This window comes from Vigna umbellata, chromosome 2 (genome assembly GCF_029865625.1).
Source record: "Vigna umbellata cultivar VRB3 chromosome 2, Vumbellata_1.0, whole genome shotgun sequence".
NCBI lineage: Eukaryota > Viridiplantae > Streptophyta > Magnoliopsida > Fabales > Fabaceae > Vigna > Vigna umbellata.
Window position 1 is genome coordinate 6,728,667 of NC_142166.1, and position 20,217 is coordinate 6,748,883.

At 29.1% G+C, this 20,217-nt stretch overlaps 3 protein-coding genes across 3 annotated transcripts; 1 reads left to right on the forward strand and 2 right to left on the reverse strand.

Annotated features, from left to right (window-relative positions):
- The first annotated feature begins 4,295 nt into the window (after positions 1-4,295).
- On the forward strand, positions 4,296-8,174 carry LOC124844745 (protein TIFY 3B-like). The gene is made up of 5 exons (XM_047321746.2): positions 4,296-4,611; positions 7,019-7,124; positions 7,242-7,410; positions 7,563-7,620; positions 7,724-8,174. Exons 1-5 carry the CDS (start codon positions 4,469-4,471, stop codon positions 7,869-7,871), a joined length of 624 nt encoding a protein of 207 aa, XP_047177702.1. The 5' UTR covers positions 4,296-4,468; the 3' UTR covers positions 7,872-8,174.
- Positions 8,175-9,917: 1,743 nt separating this feature from the next.
- Positions 9,918-12,141, reverse strand: LOC124844749 (large ribosomal subunit protein uL18c-like). Its single transcript, XM_047321752.2, has 3 exons — positions 11,866-12,141; positions 11,634-11,795; positions 9,918-10,161 (listed from the first exon to the last, which is right to left on the reverse strand). Exons 1-3 carry the CDS (start codon positions 12,040-12,042, stop codon positions 10,012-10,014), a joined length of 489 nt encoding a protein of 162 aa, XP_047177708.1. The 5' UTR covers positions 12,043-12,141; the 3' UTR covers positions 9,918-10,011.
- A 4,708-nt stretch (positions 12,142-16,849) lies between these two features.
- LOC124844747 (uncharacterized) lies at positions 16,850-17,688 on the reverse strand. The gene is made up of 2 exons (XM_047321749.2): positions 17,453-17,688; positions 16,850-17,368 (listed from the first exon to the last, which is right to left on the reverse strand). Exons 1-2 carry the CDS (start codon positions 17,547-17,549, stop codon positions 17,244-17,246), a joined length of 222 nt encoding a protein of 73 aa, XP_047177705.1. The 5' UTR covers positions 17,550-17,688; the 3' UTR covers positions 16,850-17,243.
- Positions 17,689-20,217: the final 2,529 nt, after the last annotated feature.

A 20,217-nucleotide genomic window follows, 5' to 3' on the forward strand; every position in this document is an offset into this window, starting at 1 on the left:
TACTCTAAAAGCTTTTTATTTATGAAATCTCTTTCATAATCACTCTTAGGTAATAGATACATTTATTTTTTTATTTTCATCATTCTCACAAAATTTATAGAAAATATTTTAGGATTCTTCTTCATGACTTAAAGAATATCATATGTTTATAATATAAGTGTTTATTATTATATGATAATTGCTTTTATCCTTTTAGATAATTAAGATTTTTATTTATTAATTGAAAAATAAAAAATGTTTAGTTTTTATTTGTGAAATTGAACAAAGACAAGGTAGATTCAACATATACTAAATCTCCATAATGTTAAGATATTGTTCGCGTTAGGTTAAGTCCTCACGGATTTATTTTTTGTACCACTCCAAAAGGCATAATTGTAGGGAGGCTCGACACATACATAAATCTCCACAATGATAAGATATTGTTTGTTTTAGGCTAAGTCCTTACGGATTTACTTTTGATACCACTCCAAAAGGTCTCTTACTAAGAGAGATATCTTATGTGTATATAAACTCATATCTATATATTTTATTCTATATGAGACTTTGTTTGTATCCTAACAAGGTCAGATTTCGACTGATAAATCATTTTACGATCTTGAAATTGAACGAACAATAGTAGGCGAAAGAGATTTTTTAGGGAAGCATAAGAAGCCGTCACTATATTAGAAACATACGAAGATCAAGAAGAAAAAAAGGTAGATATGGTTGTAGAATTTATCTTGGAAGAACTTAAATACATGAAAGAGGTGTGTTTAAGCTTCAAACTCAAAATAATGACTCAACAAATTGAAGCTCTCATAAAGAAATTCTCTACACTGTCTCAAGAGATTGAGAATATTTCTCAAACATAATGTTAACAACAAACAAGTATGTGGGTTGTGTGGAGGAGATCATGCTAATGAGATTTATAATCAATGAAGGAATTATTTAAGATATAAAAATTAAATACACTTTTTAAATTTATATTTATTAACTGATTAAGTAATTAAAAATCATAATAGGAAAAATAATGTATAATAAAAGCAATACTCATTTGCTTAACATAATAGATATGTTCAATAAAAAAATCTTTAATAATGGTTAAAATTTGTGTAAGGATACCGTTTAGAAGAAGGGTTTATTTATCAATTTTAAAAATCAACTTACTTTAAAAGTATTTTTTAAGAATACAATGAATTAAAGTGAACATTTTTAATTTATTATTTAAAATAAATTAACGTAAGATATTCAACTTTTTTATAATAATTAAATATTGATTGACAAAAGAATTTCAACTTTAATTACCAGTAAGTTGTGTAAGAAATTAGAGTGCTAAATAGAAAAAAAGTATAAATCAAAACAAACAACTAAATTGTGTTAGTTATATAAGTAAATTATTTTTTTGATGTATGAAAATTTGTAATATTAAAAATAATTTTGAGTTTTGGTTATATGATATATTTAAGTACTAAATTTATCTGGTTATTTGACATATATTTCTTAACATATTTATCATTATTATTGCTTAAATTAAACTATTAGATATAATTTGAGTTTTAGATATTGATTTAAAAATTTTAAATTTTATAAACTAATGAAATTACTAAAATGAATAAGTGAAAATATAAAATAAAATTTACAATATTATAAAATGTGTTTTTTTATTATATATATATATATATATATATATATATATATATATTAAATCTTTGAAATAAACTATTAAATACAATTTTTATAAGAAATTATATGTAGACGTAATTATTTATTATATAATATCAATTTAAGTTTTACATACTAAAATACGAAGAAACTTAATAATAAAAATATCTATACTGTAACTTAATATTAATTAATGTTAATGTAAAACCCTATAAAATGGTATTTTAGGAGTTGTAATATAAAAATAGCAAGCTCGGTTATTTTAATATTAAATGATTTTATTATAAATAATTTTGTTATAAACGAATTTCATTATTTTAAAACGTATCATCCTTCTAGAAAACATTTTTCTAGAGTTCTCTACCTTTCCTTGAGAGTTATAACTTCTGAGTAGTCTCTTTGATGATTAGGAGGTGTCAAATCGATTACAGCGTCAATGTCTAAAATCTAACCAATCAATTTCAAGAATAGAGCAAGTAAGTTTTAACTCTTTTTTCTCCTTTCGTTCCCAAATCTGTTTTAGAATAATCTTGTACTGTTACATGTGTAATCATGGCTCATCTACACGTTCTTGGTTTATCTAGAGTTTTAAGGACTCTGTCCCTTTGCAATTAGGTGTTTCATGATTCGTATAGGTTTTTCCTTACGGTTCAAGTAATCTGCGAAGCATTCTTTGAGTTGGGACTGTTGCTTCTGAGGTAAGGGAAGTTAGACCTTGTCTTATCTGTGATTGTAGTGTAAATTTAGTATTTCTGTAATGTTGTGATATGATTATGATGTATGTTTATTATGTGTGTAATAGAAAGTAGTGATGAAATGTTTATTATATTATGATAAACTGTTTTATCACTAGCTTACCCTTGCTTCTGTGTTGTTTTCTCTTTGCAATGATCACCTTAATGGTGTAAGCTTAGGGATACAGTCTTTTCAGTTGTTCCTATAAGAGAGGTGATGGTGAAGAAGTGGGAAAGTCAGATGATTCTATATGTGTATATCTTGTCATTCATAGATTTGTTTTATTGTAGTGGTTTTATTATCTTATATGTAATATTTATTTTAGTAATATTTTACTATTAAAAATGGGATATGACAATTAATATGTTTTATTGTTGATAATTTTTTGAGATAAAATTATTGTTATTTTTATTTGGTATTATTTTACAAAATAAAATTAAAAAATATTTTTTAGATTTAATTTTATTAAGTTAATAAGTAATGAAATATCATTAAAGAAAAAAAGTAACGTAGAAAAAAATAATTAATATAATAAAAATATCAAATGAAAAAACAATTAACAATTGAGACAATTATCAATATGGATAAGAATGTAACTTTCTTAAAATCCTCTTTATTATATTATAATAAATAATAAATTTTAGTTTAGTTTATAGTTAATAAATAATAGATAATAGATAATTGATTAACAAAACAACTCCATGTACATGTGAATTAGTTTAAAAACAAAATAAATGAATAAAAAGATAAATTAAATTATATACACATATGACAAAAAATAAATATAAATAAAAAACTTAGAAAATAAAATAAATGAATAAAATAAAATAAAATAATGTGGTAACCAAATAAATATAAATAAAAAAGAAACTAAAAAATAAAATAAATAAATAAACTGTAAAATAATTTTCATATGTGAGCGAAAAATAAATATAAACAAAAAAATATAAAATATAATAAATTATAAAGGGTATTAAATTAAAATTTTTAGTATTTTTTTATATTATCATAGATAATAGATACTTTTATAGACATGTGACAACAACAATAAACATTAAAAAGTTAAAAATTTAATAAATAGATAAAAATATAAAATAACGTCCATCATGTCATGTATATGTGACAACAAAACAAATATAAATTAATAAAAATTAAAAATATCAAATGACTAAAAAATTAATTTTTAAGATACTTATCAATAAAATAAAATGGATAAAAAAGTAAATTTGTTAATATCTTCTTTTTCATATATTATAATAAATATAATAAATAAAAAAGTAAAACAATTCCATACATATTTGACAAAGAAATAAAAATAAATAAAATAATTAGAAATATCAAATGACTAAAAATCTAACTTAAAAATACTTGTAAAAAAAAATAATAAAATAAATTTATTAGTATTTATTTTCCATATATTATAATAGATTTATGTAATCATCCAACTGTTCAATTAAAAAAGAAAGAAAAAAAACTTAATATAGAATGGATGATTATTGTATATGTTTAAGCCAAATAATTTTAATTAATTATAACTACTCACCAAATAATATTTAATTGCATAGAAAGGCAAGTAATTTAAGCATGTTTAAACTGCAAATTAAGAATACCCCTTGAAAAGATTAAGTACATGTCTACTTTTTTTGAAAGTTAAATATAAATGCACGATCACGCTTAAGGCTAACTTATTATAAATAGTATGTATTTATTTATAATATAAGATTTTAAAAATCAAATAAAAAGCAAATTAAATGAACCAAAATGAAAACATGGTTGAACTGAAAAGTCAGAGTAGGAATGTTGAGTGGGCCAGTGGCCATGTGACCGCAACTTGTGAGAGACGCAAACCAGATAAGCAACAGATAAAGTAACCAAATAAAGAAAATGAAAAACAAAAGCACAAAAAACACATGTTTCATTAAAAAGTGGGCAACATTGATGGTTTGTCACGCCTCATGTTACAGGAAGGTACTTTGCTTTTCTCCAAGCGTTGAAAATTCCCAGACACGTTTCCCCAAATATCCATCTCTTCCTTCCTCCTTCATAGTTTCCCCTCCCACCTTCTGATCTCTCTCTAGTTTTTCTCCCAACAATGGGTGGTTCTGTCACTGTCAAGTCCGAGGTTTCCCTTCTAGAATCTTCTCCCTCTCCTGTGGAGAAACCTGAAGGAGTTTGTTCCAACATAGATGAACACCACCTGGTCCAACCCAATATGAATGACTCCTCAACCAACAAGTACGTTGCCAATAACTCTTTTGTCTTGCTTTCTTTGGATAAACACACACACACTCTCCTCACAAAGTTCCTTCCTTTTTTGTTTTTTCTTCAATTTGTTGTATTTTTGCAATTACCCTTTTATGATCTAGGGCAATTTTTTTTTTGTGTGTGGAGGCTGATATGCCATGGATGAAGGATAAAATAGTGGTTTTGTTTGTGTTAGGAAGAGGGTTTCCGTATGTGTGAGGTGAGACAGAGGACCCATATGCGTTTAGGTCATATGTTGGCATTTTATTGATGAATATCTAAAAAATAATTAGAGTATTTTGTGTTGACTGGAAAGGGGTATTGTTTGGTGCTGGAGATTTGTGTGATTGGAAAAAGTTACGGTAGGAGATGAGCCTTTCGATTGTACTGGCAGGTTGAACCCTACCTTACTTTTTTTGATGAACTGAGAGAACTTTTTAATTGGACCCATCTTCTAGATTGGTTAAGTTATGTGTGCCAAGAAAGCTTTGGGGGTTTCATTTGGGTGATATTTTTTGTCCTTTGCAAGAATGAAACTCTGGGAATTGGAAGAGGGAATATTTTCTTGGGCATAGCAACCTAACCTTATTCTGTCAGGTGGAATCTGCTATCTAGATCAATTTGTACTGCTTGACTCTATCAAAAACTGATTTTTCATGGAAGAATTTGACATTTGATCATGATTAATGTTTTTTCTTCAAGTTTTGTTTGATCTACTTTACTAATTGGAACCTCTGCTCATCCTCTCTCACAGAATCAAACCATCCCACCTGAAGCAATTTTCTGTGTTCTCCTAAGCAGGCGCTGTTCCATTTTTCTGTCAGATGTATTCGTTGCTAGAATTCTAGTCTTATCTTTTCTTTTGTTATTCACTCATTTAGCTTAATTCTATTATATTCGCCGCACGTGTTATATCATAAATTTTTGTTCTCTAGGTTGGAAAATTTTGACTAAACACTCAGCACTGTAGAGTGTTGTTGTTTTCTTCAACTGTCTTGTAGAAGTTTTGCTTTGACTACGATAGGTACTTTATTATCATGAATTATACCTGAAACATTTCTTCACTTAACCCGTCTGGCTTGAATTATATGAGGTCTCAATCAATCACCCAATCACTTTGAAAGTAGACCTAAAATACCTACTTATGGAACTTTTTTATATTATATGATTTAAGATCTTCAATTTTCTCCATAGGCCAACCCATCCATTGTATTTTTGAACTTGCGTCTCAATTTGACCCACTGTTTAATCAATAACCCTTTGATTTCAAAGCATCTTTGCTTCTCAAGTACAACATTTCCTCTTTCTGAGCTTCTTTCGAGTATAAATTTTCTCAGCATCTTTTTGTCGTTTTTTCCCCTAATTTTGGAATGAACATAAAAGTTATGGAGTATTTTAAAGTATGCTGAATTATATCATAAAAACATTCTAACGATTCTGAAAACATCAAGCAAATGTCCTCTTATTTCTAAGTAAATGAGTTGGAGCTATTTTATTGTTCACTAGAGACTCATTTTGAAGTCAATGCCTATTTTAGATTAAAAAATCCTTCTTGCATTTATTTTTTCAATGGATAATGGATGGATTCATTTGGAAAGAGAGCATTCTGCATATTTGACTTAATGCCTTTTCAATTTACTATTTGAAAATCCTTGCAGGGAAAATATGATACATCGCCTTCTCTGTCAATTTGAATACAAAATAAAAATCCTTATATATATAAAAAAATCCTAGGAAGCAATAGGGATTTAACCTATGTTATTAGATAATCTAAAGATACAGGCCTCAAATCGTCTCCCTATTTCTTCTTGTGTTTTAGTCACACATTGTTTCCCAGCAGAATACCCTTTTCGTTTGGATAAACTTAAAGCATAGCAAATTTTTCGATGCTTTAATTGATGAAATTCATCTGCACCTACATTCTGTTAAGGTGCAATTGAAAGGCTTTAATGTGCATCACCCTTTCTTAACAAGGGTGGTACTAAAGCCTATTGATATGTGTATTAACTATTACGGCTTTGAAATCGAACCCAGAGTCAAAGGCTTCCTAGCTAACTGCAATGTTGTTCAGCAACAATTATTAATACTCGTATTTAAGCTAGTATTTGGTTCAGCTTGTGAGAAAGAGACTTTGATTTTCATAGCTTCTTGAAGGAGCTTTTAAAAAAGAACCATTTCCGTTTGAGAAAAACTAAAAAACATGCACTTATACTAATCTGTCTGGAGTTCAATTAAAAAAATTAATTCTTGACACATCTCTTGATAAAAGCTTATCACCATTATTAGGGATGATTCTGGGAAGTCTAATATGAAATTTCCATCAAGTTCATTCTAACCAATGCATTTACATTGTGTTTGTGTTCGGTTGTATATTTATTTTCTATTATTTCTCTTTTAGGTCAGTGCCAGCGTCTGGACTTAATGCAGTGATTCCTAGTACGAACCAGCTTACCATCTTCTACAATGGGAGTGTTTGTGTCTATGATGGAATCCCTGCAGAAAAGGTATGGCCTTGCTGCACTTTTACATTACAAATGAATTTTGTAGCTATGTGCCTTTAATCCAGTCTGTAACTTCACATGTTATGATGCCGTCCTAATCATCGTTTTCTATACAAACAGGTGCATGAAATAATGCTTATTGCTGCTGCTGCTGCCAAGTCTACTGAAGTGAAGAAGATTGGGACCCAATCTACCCTCATTTCACCTGTTCCCACAAGGCCTTCTTCACCACATGCAATCACCAACAATATTGCTGCCTCACAGACAAATTCCATCTGCAGGCTGCAAGGTGATGATTTTCCTATTTTCATTCTAGATATAGAGATGCTAGTCTTAAATAATTGTCTTTTTATAATTTACCATATAGCAGTTGCATTGTCTTATATTTTAATGTGACAAACATTCAAATCTCTTTTGGCTTTTTGCATCATCTTTCTCTAGAATTTCCAATAGCTCGCAGGCATTCACTTCAAAGGTTTCTTGAGAAGCGGCGAGATAGGTACTATCTACCTGCCATGTTTAATGGGGGTTTCTAATATTTGTTCAGTTTAGAGACTCCTATTTTATTTATGGTCTTATTAGTATAATTTTTTTGGTTAAAGGCTGGGTAGCAAAGCTCCTTATCCTTCCTCATCAACCACTAAAGTGGCTGATAACATAGAGAACAACTTCTGTGCTGACAATGCCCCAGAACTGGTTTCCTTGAATCGAGCAGAGGAGGAATTTCATCCAACTGTCTCTGCCTCTTGAGCTACTAGTGTTTGTTCTATGTTATCTCCTGTGATACTGTGGAAGATCATATATTTGCATGTAGAATCACATATACTGATATAATTATATCGTTAGGTTCTGAAGTCTATAAATGTGTTTTATATGTAACATAGCTATGTAACAGCTATTGAACCTGAAATGGTTTGTAACAGTGTTTGTATCTGTGCACGTTAGGAAGTATGGTTTGTGTTCTGATCACCCTATATTAAACTGTTCCTGTATTTGATTATGTGGACAACTGATTATCTATTATGTTGATGTTCCACTTCTATTTTTATGACATCTCTCAGCTTTTAATCCTTCACGTTTGTTCGTTGTGGAAAAGAATTGTAATTCAGTGGAAATTTTCTTGAAGTAGCTAAACAAGATGAATTTGATGGTTCTTGATTTTTTTTAATGTCATACAATCTTTGCAAAACGAAGAATCTATTTATGAGCTTGCTAGTGTAGTTGTGAGGACATTCGAAAACTTCTATAAGGTGGAGTATGATAACATTTTTGAGGTTAATGTGCTTGGTTATCGGATTTCACATTTTAAGAAGACAAGACAAGAAAAGTAACATGTTTCACACGAAAGTGAACTCTTATCCAAAACTGTTACGAGAAAATCTAAATATGTAAATATAAATGTAGTTTTATACCTAATTTGAAAGGATTTTAGTTACAAGCTTTTAAGTTACTCATATTAATATTAGTTGTGCCTTTTGTCCGCAGGTTTATTTTAACACGGCAAAAGAGAGTCGATTTTAATACCAGTGCATGTATTTAAAGTGTCATATTTACGAAATATGTAAAAAAAAAAATTTCAAATGATAAAAATTTTAAAATAAAAGTAATGAGTTTGCGAAGTCATGCGAGGTTCTTAATGTTTTAATTTAAAATTTTCTTTGACTTATGAACGAATTAGTTTAGAATACGCACCGTCCTTTCAAGGAAAAAACTTAAATTACGATAACTTCGATAAAAATAAATTATTAGGATGAAAACAAATAGGAGAAATGAATGAAATGTAGAGAAAGAAAAGATGAAATAGAAAATTTATCAATTCATACAAGTTTCAGGCTTTTAAAACAGTACATTCACTTCTATCTGAACTTTGATTCACCCAAAAACAGTATTGCACTCTTAATAAAATTTAGGAAGGTAATTTTTCAAAATGTTGTGAAACACTTTTTTATTCAAATCAAGTCAAGGGTCTGTAGGTACATTTAAGTACAAATCCATATTCAAAATACCTCCAGATAGTTTCTACTATCTTTGAAGCATTATCATCCTCTATTCCAAGTTTCATAGAATTTTTGGTTCTTATCACATGTTTGAAAAATCGATTCACTACTCTATTAGTAATTGCAAAAGCCTAGTACCAATGAAAAAAAAAACTAAAATATAATAAAACATAAATATTTATCTTTAAATTAAAACAAACTCATCAGTGCAAATTTAGGTGGGAGTATTTAGTAGACAAATTAAATAATTAAAAGTTGAAGTCGATGCAAAGATATCACTGCTATAAAAAGGAACAAACTTTTGTATAAATATTGTGACAGATGAAAAGAGAAGGGAGTATGATTTATACAACATGTTCAGTTAATTTTGCATAAATTTAAGTAATAACTATTTTGATGATTATTCCTCTGCAAGATGCAGCATCCAGTGTGATGTTGGATGTGAGGGGCAAGTAATAAACCAAGTCAGTTTAAGCAGAAGTTGACAAAAAGGGTACTGGGATTTCATTTAACACTGGCTAGGCCTAGTTATATCTTCAGAAATTCAGATTACATGTCTTCTTTAACAGTATACTTATAGCTTGAAATGATTGAGTCTATTTCCAGTTTCTTGCTTTGGCTTTTTATAAATAGATTGCTGCTTTCTGTCAGCTTCTAAATATCACATGTTGTCCAAAACTTTTATGCTTGTAAGAGTTGAACACTATATAATCATTATCAACATTTATGACTAGATGTAACAGTCTTCAAGTAAAAAGAAACTGATGAATGAATAAGAGCCATTGTGATCATATCTAAGTAGCTGGAAATGAGGAAAATGTCATTATAAAGAATTGTTGAAACCTCCGGTTACAAATTGAAACAGGAAATACAAAGGACAGGGACTACTTCATTTAGAAATCTAGGCCGTGTTCACGAGCTGCTTCAGCAAGTGCTTGAACACGGCCATGGTATGGGTATCCCCCTCGATCAAAGGCTACCTTAGTGATCCCCTTCTCCAAACAGGACTTTGCAATGATCTCACCCATCCTTTTTGCTACTTCCTGAAACCAAAAAATTCAAAGGGTCAGGACCATCATGCAGTACACAGCTTATGGAGTTACAGGAGTATTATTCTTCTGAGGAAACCATGAAAAATCCACTGTTGGGTAGAAGCTTTGGCTTGACATTTTGCATCATGGTTTTAGTATATACATTAAAAAATCTGAGAAAAATAATGAAACAATATGTACCTGATGGTCAGTTAAAAGTAATGTGTTAGTATCACCACGAAACTGGAGATGAACTTATAGATGTAAATTGTTTCTTTCTTCTATAGTTATATAGAATGTTGTGAACCAAATAAAAACAAAGCAATTAAAATGGCATGGAGAAAGTACATAGTCATCAGAGATTCAGAGGTAACTTATGCAAGAATCCATTTCCAGAAACTCATTACCAAACCAATTCAAAGATTGACAATAGAACATTCAACTGCAACTGATGTAGCTGACTTACAATGATTACTACAAAGGACACATGCATACTTATACTCAAGAACCCAAGGATTCCTTCTTCTTCATGTGATTTTTGTTTCCCTTAGTAATTGGCAAGAGAAAAATCTTCAGGAATATGTTCACACAATGAAGTTGGGGTCCTTCCGTGGTATTTTTTAATGGTACAGTTTCTACAATATGACACTTGGAATTTATATCCAGGAAAAGATCTTGTAGCTAACATTAAAAGGCATTCTATCCAGTTTATTAATAAACAGAGAGAAAGAAAATTAACGACAACTGCAATGACTTATGACAACATGAAGTCAATTGTAATACATCATTCTTGCAATTGTAAATACCCAAACGTTCATAACTCAATTTTAAGTTAATAGACAGTTACTTCGTAATATTTCTAACAGCATACTATGAAACACAAGAATTTTGACCCCTCCCCCTGTTAGACATATCATCAAGTACCTGTTCAGTACCACAACACAATAACTGTTTTTTGCCTCCAAAACATTTAAAATCGCCACTTTTCATTCTTGCATTTTCTTAATACCAAAATTTTCATCGCTCAGGCTAATCCCTTTAAGTTACTAGACAGTTACTATGCAATCATTCTAACAAACACCCTAGCCATGAAACACACGGATTCTATCCCACTCCCCCAGTTAGACACATATCAAGAAGTAATTCTACAGCAACATATCATAGTTATACAAAAGGATGAAAGTTCCGGTATGTAAAAAATGCAGAGACAAAAAAGGGGGTTTTCAAAGTCAAGGGCAGAAACAAAAAATTATCAATTTGGATACCATTTGGGTCATCGTATTCGAGGTATTGTTCCTAAGGGGCAAGAGTGGCCTACCTTAATGTTCAAGTCCATTGGACATGTCAGAGTAAAAGTTTGGAAGGTAATAAAACCAGTCTTTCAATACGAAAATGGGAAATTTATTAATTTCCTAGCCAATGTCGAACACATTAGGTAGCAACAAAATCAAAACAGCATGTAACACACAATCAAAAGAACTCACAACTGTGGGGCCAGCTGAGTAATTAAACTCTTCAGCAAAGGTCTTCTGCATTGTGGAAGCCGAAGCAAGCGTGTGCATCGAGGAATCATCAATCACCTGCACAGAGAGGTGCTTGTTGGATCGGAACACCGACAACCTCGGCCTCTCGGGTGTCCCTTCAACCTGACAAAGAAAAGGCTTTAACTTTAGAGAATGAAAGCCGAAACCGGGGAAAGTGAGCGAGTGAATGAACCTTCTTTCTGATGCGAGTGTGGCGCGCAGTTCTGTCTTCCCTTCGGGTCCTAACTTTGGCTTCAACCACGAAAGTTTTGGGGTTTGATTGTGATAGTGTGGATAAGGAAGAGGAAGAAGAAGAAGCGGAAGAAGGGAATCCGCAGGAATGAAGGAAGGAAAGAGAAGAAGCTAACATTGTTTCCAACTTTACAGTGATGACAGACACCAATGTTTCTCCGGTTTATCGTCACCTTATCCTTCTGCCACATTCACTTCACCTCCGTTTTTCTTTTCAAGCGTCTACTTCGTTTTTTTTTTTTTAATTATTTGTTAGATTTTCTGAATTATTTTGTTTTTTATTAGGTTTTTCAAATGTGTTTTCTAGTTGATTCTTTGAATTTGATTTTAAATTCAAACCTTATGTATAATTCTTGATAGTAAAAAGAAAACTATAATAATATCTCCTAAAACTTTCTCAAATTATAGTTATATTTTTTTTTTGTTATAATGGTCTTTCTTGTCGAACTATAAATATAAAGCTTTTAAATGTCGAGAATATGATGTTTTTAAAACAAAGGTTTGTATAGAATTTGAAGAGTTGATTAAATAAGTTTCTTCACCATAAAAATGACTTGTTTTAAATTGGTAATTTTAAAAGTCTTCTTAGGTTTTTTAACACGTAATATTTAATAAATAAAATAGTTTGGTGATAACAATGTGTAAATTGAACTAATGATATCTGTAATCAGCAAATTTCGTCTCGATAAATAAAATTTATTTTTTAAAAACTATAAAAATAAGTAGTTAAAAATTTTCAAATATAAATAACAAATAAAAAATGATAAAGTAAAGTTTTTTTTCAAATAAAATTAATCAGTTTTTTCATTTAAAATTACAAAATTTAATCGAAAGATTAAGTTAATAAAATGAAATAGAAAATTTCCTTTTAAAATTATATAAGATGAAAAAATAAATCATAGAAGTAATTAAAAATAAAAACAAACAAAATGAACAAAAAACGAGGAAAGAGAAAAAAGAAAACAAGAAACTGACCCAGCTTTTCTAAAAAATGTTAAAGGGAAAGTTGATATCCGTGAACATCCGTTCAAGGATTAACGGATATGAAAATCCGTTTTGAGCTTTTCATATCTCTTTTAAACATGGTAGTTACCTTTTCAACGAGGGACAATTATGGAATTGAGGTGGTGGAGGAAGAAGTTGGGTGGTGTCTCAGGGTTTTAATATTCACAGCACCTAACTTTTCTTGTGTTACACCTTTTATTATTATGCTAGAAGCCCAATACATTTTGTTCATCACCATTCATAGAGACACCGATTATCTTTCTATCTTCACCTCCATTTTTCTTCTCCACACCATTCCTCCCTAATCTCCATCTTCCATTTTCACACTCATCTTCAATTTCCATCACGCTATTCCAGATTCTATAATCAATTTCAAATTTTCTCACCACTCAAACTCTTCATACAAACAAATTCTTCATGTGGATGTTATCGGGTATTAATACATTTTTTTCAACACGTAACCCACTCCCCAACTTAATTTAATTTTACTAACCATTTTTTTAAAAACTTTTCTTTTAATTTTTCTTAATAACTGTGATCGTGATTCTTTATATATTTTTTTATTTTTTTTCTTCGTCGTGATTCCGTTTCATAATTTTTTAATATTTAATAAATATATTAGTTTGATGATAACAATTTGTAAATTGAATTAATTATGAGTATATATAATCATCATTCTAGATGATTTGAGATAATAAAATATATTAAATAAATTTAAAATTATTTAAAAAACACGTGTTAAAGTTTTAGGGTAGATATTTTCACATAAATTCATCTTGTGGTATCCCACTTTCTAAAGCAGACTTTGAGTTCTTTTAAGAAAGTTAATTGTCTGGATATTAAAATATTAAAGAATATTTATAATGCAAGGATATTAAAATATTACCGACAATTCTAATATTGCATTTTCTTACGGAAAAGAAAAAAACTAGCTGCATTTGACACGATTAATTAAAAAGATGTTCTGCTTTATGTGAAATGTAAGCATATGTATGAAGTAGGTGCCTTTTTAGTAAGAAGACAAAAAAACTGTAACAAGGATTGACTTTAAGTTGTTAATGACCAAGCTATTACCAAAATACATATTAAAAGAGTCAAAGAATGATAACTAAATTGATTTGGTGCTTGAAATTTAATTAAGAAATTAATTAAGACATAACAATAGAGTATATGAAAGATGAATGTATTCCATTTATTTATTGAGGGAAATGATGCATATAAATTTCATCATGTTTAGAATGGAGGACGCGTTTGTAAGGTTTGTTTTGTTTGTGCTATATTTGACCAAATCCCCATTCAAACTGGTGAGGCGCGGCGGCTCGCCAACAAGGTGGCCCATGGAATCCTATATTTCTCAACAACTTCACTATGATTTTATTTCCTTATTCATTAAGATTATTTCTTTTTTCTATTAATCTTCACTCCAATTTAGGAATAACCTTACCTAAATCAAAATCTTCTAATACAAACTAAAATTTAAAATGGTGTTCGTCATTCAGTAGCCTTTGCATTTAGTATCCAACAATGCACTAATTAACTATCTAAATGTCATGTTCTTTTATAGAAAACTTATTAGAAAGATATTTTAAATTATGATTTAAACTCAACTTACATAATATATAAGATATGAGTAACACTCTCAATCCAAAAAATAGTAAAATAATGTGTTTATAAATATCTTGCTAGTTCTTTAACATTTGTTCATCAAAGAGAGAATAAGAAAATTATTATAAAAATGAAAAGTTGACAATAAGTGTCTTGGGTGTATAGTTGTATGTCATTTGCAGGTTTGCAATTTTATTTAAAAAAATTGTATGAGAAGGTTGCAATTTTTGGCAGAAAATTTACTAAACATGGATTGCAATTTTGCTAGAAGAATTGCTCGATATGATTTGCAATTTTTGTTAAAGAAACTATATGAGATGGTTTAGTTTTTGTTAGAAACTTTATGTTTGATAAAAAATTACATGTTGATTAATAATATTTTTGCTAAGTATTTATGGATACAGGTCATGAGGTGTCAAACAATGTAAAATTTATTGTGTGCTTTTATTTAAATTTATGTTTTTATTTGTATATGTATTTTTACTTGAAGAAATTATTTTTTTATTGCGTGATTCCAAACAATTATATAAGAGTTAATCATTATTTTTTGTGATGACTCATACAGTATAATTTTTGTATTTGAAGTCTTTCTTACAAAGAGTTTATGTAAGCTAGTCCCGTTTACATGTGGTATGAAATAGATGCTTGTGGTTGAAAATACTTATGTTCAAGGAAAAATGTACTAAAGTGGAAGAGATTCATCCTTGAGGGAGAGATGATTGGGAAACCAAGTGAGTCTAAGTCTCACATTTAGATTGAAATGAGAAAGTCCAATAACATAAACTCATTGTTGTTTTGGGTTGAATGTGGTGTAAATCACTTATGTGATTAGACTCAAGTCTCATTGATATTATGTTAATTATCCCCTCAAAAGACTCCTTCGTTATATTAGAATCAAGTTCTAATCAATGGAGGAAGAGGAGTAGATTGACATGGTAACCAAAATCAAAACATTATGTGCTATATCTTTGGAGAGATGTTAAACTTGATAACTTTTTTTATGTATGGTTAGGTCTGACTTAACCGAGAGAGTTAGTGATGAATTCCTTTTGAGTATCGATGAATTGTTAATGATAATAATGTAAAAGTTGTTATAATGAATATAACAGTAAAAACTTGTTACTATCAATAAATTTGTGCATATCACCGATAATATTTTTCGTTCAAAAAATTGTATGAAAAAATCCGTAATTTTTGTAAAAAAAAATTCCTTAGTTTAAAAGTTTTTGTCAAAAGAATTATATATGAGATGGTTTGCAAGTGAAAGGCAAAATATTTGAAAATTGTCAAATTTTAAAAAAGAGTTACATGTCGAAATTATTTTCTTATTACAATATTCCTAGCATTTCTTTGTTATGTAAACTCAACATTTTTATTTTAACCTCATGTGCAACTTAAACTTAAACTTTTAGAATTTTCAATAAAGCATAAGCTAGTTATAGATACGTATCAATCCACTTAAACATGTCTTACATTAAATTGGACATTTTAGGAGATTTAATTATCTTTTTGTTAGATTATACCTATACTCCTCTTTTAAGGATGCAGATGATTACATGAGGTTATTTCTACAGCTGATTTTTCTGCTGTCTCTAAAGCTCTTATCTTTTGATATATTGTCAAATTATTTCTACAAATCTTATTTGTTATAGACATTTAAAAACCTTTAAAAGAAAAATATTGAAATATCATTTATGAAATTCACTTTTTTTTATAGCTCTCTATGCATGTTCTCTTACACACTTCCTTTTCATTTTCTGAATCCGAATTTGTAAAAAAATATTTTAATGAACTTTTATTTACATATAATATAATATAACAGCATATAATATCGTTATAATTATCTTAGAAGCATTAAGTTAAAAATAAATTTAACTATAAAGAAAACATAACAAAAACATTATAAATTTATCTGATAATTTCAAAATTAAAACATCTTGATTTTGTATAAGGATTAAAATATTATTTAAATATTTAAAGATATTGTACTGATCGTTTTAAACATACACTTAAAAGAATTGATACATTCCATTTCTTTAGAAACTACTAAAGATATAGTATGTAAAAAAATAAAAATTAATTAATTTCTTTACAGGTTAAAATTGTAAATTAGTTGATCGAAGTACCTGTATACTTCTAACTCAAATTTATTTGACATAAATTTTTTTATATAAAAGGTCGAAAGTTAAAAAGCTTTGTGGGACCATGGCTGCTTTTACTTTGAAGGTTGGCCTTTATCTTTAAAAAACAAAACATTTATACATAATCGATCTATCTATCTATTTTGATAAAAAAAAACATTTGTACGTAATCCATTAGAAATCGAAATGCCACTTTTCCATCAAATTTTGCCTTCAACTTAAGTGTTGTCATTATATTTTAAAAGGAAAAACAAAATATATTTTTGGATAAGAGCATGATGAAAAAGAGCATCTTGAAGAGTGAAAAAACAGAGGAGAAAAACAGAGAATAGATAAAACAATGTACATTTGATAAAAAAGAAAATAAAATCTCTCCATGATTTGCTCGAACGAATCATGTGGATTCCCTGTTAATAATAAGTCATTGACTTGCAAGAATCAGAAAGTGAAATCGGCACCATGAAGAAGGGGCACTGATCCAGAGCTATCAAACACCTACACATATCGCTCTTTACATTGACAGCATCCACCAAAACAATCATGACGGAGTTGAATCCTTCAAGAGGTGTCATGATGAAGTTATATTGCAGGCGGAAGATTTAGACTTGTCAAGAATTGACCACATAACTTGAACATCTTCATAGCCACATGCCATGACTTCACCGTGAAGATCCATAATCCGCTTCTCTTGCTCTGCAGAATCACACAAAAGGAAAACATGAATGATTTAAGATAAGACAGTGACGAGGGAAAAGAGAGAAAAACTTAGAAAGAAACCTGTTTGGGACTTCTTAGGGTCTCTGGGGGGTTGCTGGTTGAAGAAAGTGCAAGCCTTTTTGAAAGGGGTGGCAATGGTTTTCTTCCATGAGGCCATTGGTGTTGAACTATTGGGTTGGTCTAAGGTGTTCTTGGCCTTATATAGTAGTGGTGTGAATGTGGAAGAATATTATAGAATGAGAAATTGACAGAGGCACACAAAGAGAAAGAGAAAGAGAGAGAGATAGGAGCAAGATCCGTGAGATGAGGGTATAGATGGAAGGAAAATCACTCTTTTTATTCAATTCTCTTATCTCATCAAACAAAAAGCTCGCCGACTGTAACCAACCACATGCTGCACGCTTCCTCACGCACCTTGCTTACACGTGAATTCTTTTTTCCACTCCATTCTATTCTTTCTTTTTTCTTTTTTACTATCTAAGCTACACAATTTTTCTATAAATTAAATGCGCAATAATACTTTCTTTAAAAAAACATTACAATCATTTATTTTTTTTAGAATAATTTAACAAGACATGAAGAATAATAAGTATTTTGACATAAAGGGCATGTAATTAAATAAAATTGACTTGTTGATAGAAAAATAGGTGACCTGAATAAAAAAAATATAATGTCATCATCGCATGTCTGATAGAAAAAAAAATATTAACTTGTTTAAAAAAATGGAGACTAATGACATTCAAAATAATAGAATAAAATTAAAAAGTACGAAATAAACTAGTAAACGTTAAATGTAACTACTTCTAACATCAAAATTGAATAAATGATTCCTTTTTAGCTTTTGTAAACGAGGAATTATATACCGAATTATGGAAGATATCGATTTAATATATGAATATATAAAAATGTTGCAATTATGTTTTCTCTATAGTTTGCTGTGATATTTAATGATTAATTTTTATGTTTAAAAGTTAATTGATACTGTGTTATATTAAAGATTAACTAAAGAGAATGATTTTTTTTAATATTTAAAGATGAAATTTTCTTCATTTTAAGAACTAAGTTATCACATTTTGAAAAAAAAAGAAGGAAGTCATTCATCCCAAAATTCTTTGTTTGAGTTTTTTAACATAACACAACGTATTCGAAATAATTTGAAATTATTGATTAAGCAATCTAATGTTGATATATAGATTCACATGCTTAATGGTGGATTCTATTATTATTATTATTAAAAAGAAAAGAGGAGAGACAAATGGTATTCTTTCTTTGCCATATGGAAGGGAGGTCCTGGATTTTCGTGGAAGGTCCCCCATTGCCTTTTTGCAACATATCTTTTGTTTCCCTATTTTCTCTTTGGAAATAAGTCATACACATTGGGTGCAGAATTTCATGTTCACTTACCCCTTTTAGACCTTCCAATCTCCTTGGTTCATACCACCACCCATGATATATGTTTGTATATACTTGTTTACTTCCGTGGGCTAAGAATACGCAAGGTGGTGTAAGAAGTTAGAAAACTTTTACATTCAATAATAAGATAAATAATATAAATAAAAAATCTATAAACATATTTTTTTAATATTTTAAGATGAAAATAATATATATAAATATAAAATATTTTCTATTTTTAGTTGTTTTAGGTGTTGGGTGGTGTTTGATGATTGTTTTATGACATTGGGGTGAAGAATAACGATTTGAAGGGAAGAAGGGCAATGGTGATCTGAAAAGTTTGAGGCGTTTGTGATGAAAGAAGTTGGTGGTTGGACAAGGTTTAGTAGTTCCCCATTTCATGGCATGTGATGTCCACATGCTTTAGTGGGGGAATGGGAACATGGAAGACTGAACTTAGGGTATCCAAAACAAAAACCAACCCTTGTGTTGTGGGGTTCTCTAATAATAACTAAGACCTTCGTTTTCAAACCCATCTTACTTTGACGTAAAAACATGCCCATATTTTAACTTTGGAATTGAATGGTCTACGTATACATATACTCAGTTTTAGAATAATCAAAATAATATATATGGGTTGACATGACATTCACTTACATTTTACGGGACCATTCAGCCTTTCAAATGTCATTACAAAACAACATTATCATTTCAGAGTAAGAATACTGTCTCTATGTAATATTATATGCTATTTTTCAACAAAAATTATGTTGGAATTTAATTACAGATTTAATGAATACAATTAATGCCGCCAAATCAATACTTAATTTAAATTTTATTCCTAAACCTACACACATGTATACCTACTCACAATTAATTCAATTAAAAGAGTTCAAAACTAGTTGACAAATATGCTTATAAGCTAAGATTTATATACTCATTATATATTATAAAATCATTTTTTTAAATGAGGTGAGATTTATATATATATATATATATATATATATATATATATATATATATATATATATGATATAAACATTTAAGTATGAGACTAAATCTTAATAGATAATCCACCAACAATAATATAATGAATCCAAAAAAATCTTGTTAAGATAGAATTTTAAATGATTTTAATATAATATTAAGAAGTAAATTTTGAATCCATTTCAATCTTATAAAATTGAATTTTAAAACAAAATTGATATATATATATATATATATATATATATATATATATATATATATAATTGTCTTTGATTATTTTTCTTCTTATTTTTGTGGGGGTGTTTGTGTAGTGAACATTTTTTGCATTTGCAGTGAATTTATTCGACGAATGTCAGGATAAATTGATAGTAAACGTGAAATGTTTAATGCAATGAATTTGGCCAAAGATTGATATGTTCATTCGAGATAACGGATTTGAATTTTGG

Excerpts from the sequence above, each read along its gene's own strand:
- LOC124844745 (XM_047321746.2), top strand. The coding sequence starts at position 4,469 with ATGGGTGGTTCTGTCACTGTCAAGTCCGAGGTTTCCCTTCTAGAATCT. Across the intron at positions 7,125-7,241 it reads ATGGAATCCCTGCAGAAAAG|GTGCATGAAATAATGCTTAT; the intron begins GTATGGCCTTGC and ends CTATACAAACAG. Across the intron at positions 7,411-7,562 it reads TTCCATCTGCAGGCTGCAAG|AATTTCCAATAGCTCGCAGG; the intron begins GTGATGATTTTC and ends ATCTTTCTCTAG.
- LOC124844749 (XM_047321752.2), bottom strand. The coding sequence starts at position 12,042 with ATGTTAGCTTCTTCTCTTTCCTTCCTTCATTCCTGCGGATTCCCTTCT. Across the intron at positions 11,796-11,865 it reads ACACTCGCATCAGAAAGAAG|GTTGAAGGGACACCCGAGAG; the intron begins GTTCATTCACTC and ends TTTCTTTGTCAG. Across the intron at positions 10,162-11,633 it reads ACTCAGCTGGCCCCACAGTT|GAAGTAGCAAAAAGGATGGG; the intron begins GTGAGTTCTTTT and ends TTTTGGTTTCAG.
- LOC124844747 (XM_047321749.2), bottom strand. The coding sequence starts at position 17,549 with ATGGCCTCATGGAAGAAAACCATTGCCACCCCTTTCAAAAAGGCTTGC. Across the intron at positions 17,369-17,452 it reads CCCTAAGAAGTCCCAAACAG|AGCAAGAGAAGCGGATTATG; the intron begins GTTTCTTTCTAA and ends GTGATTCTGCAG.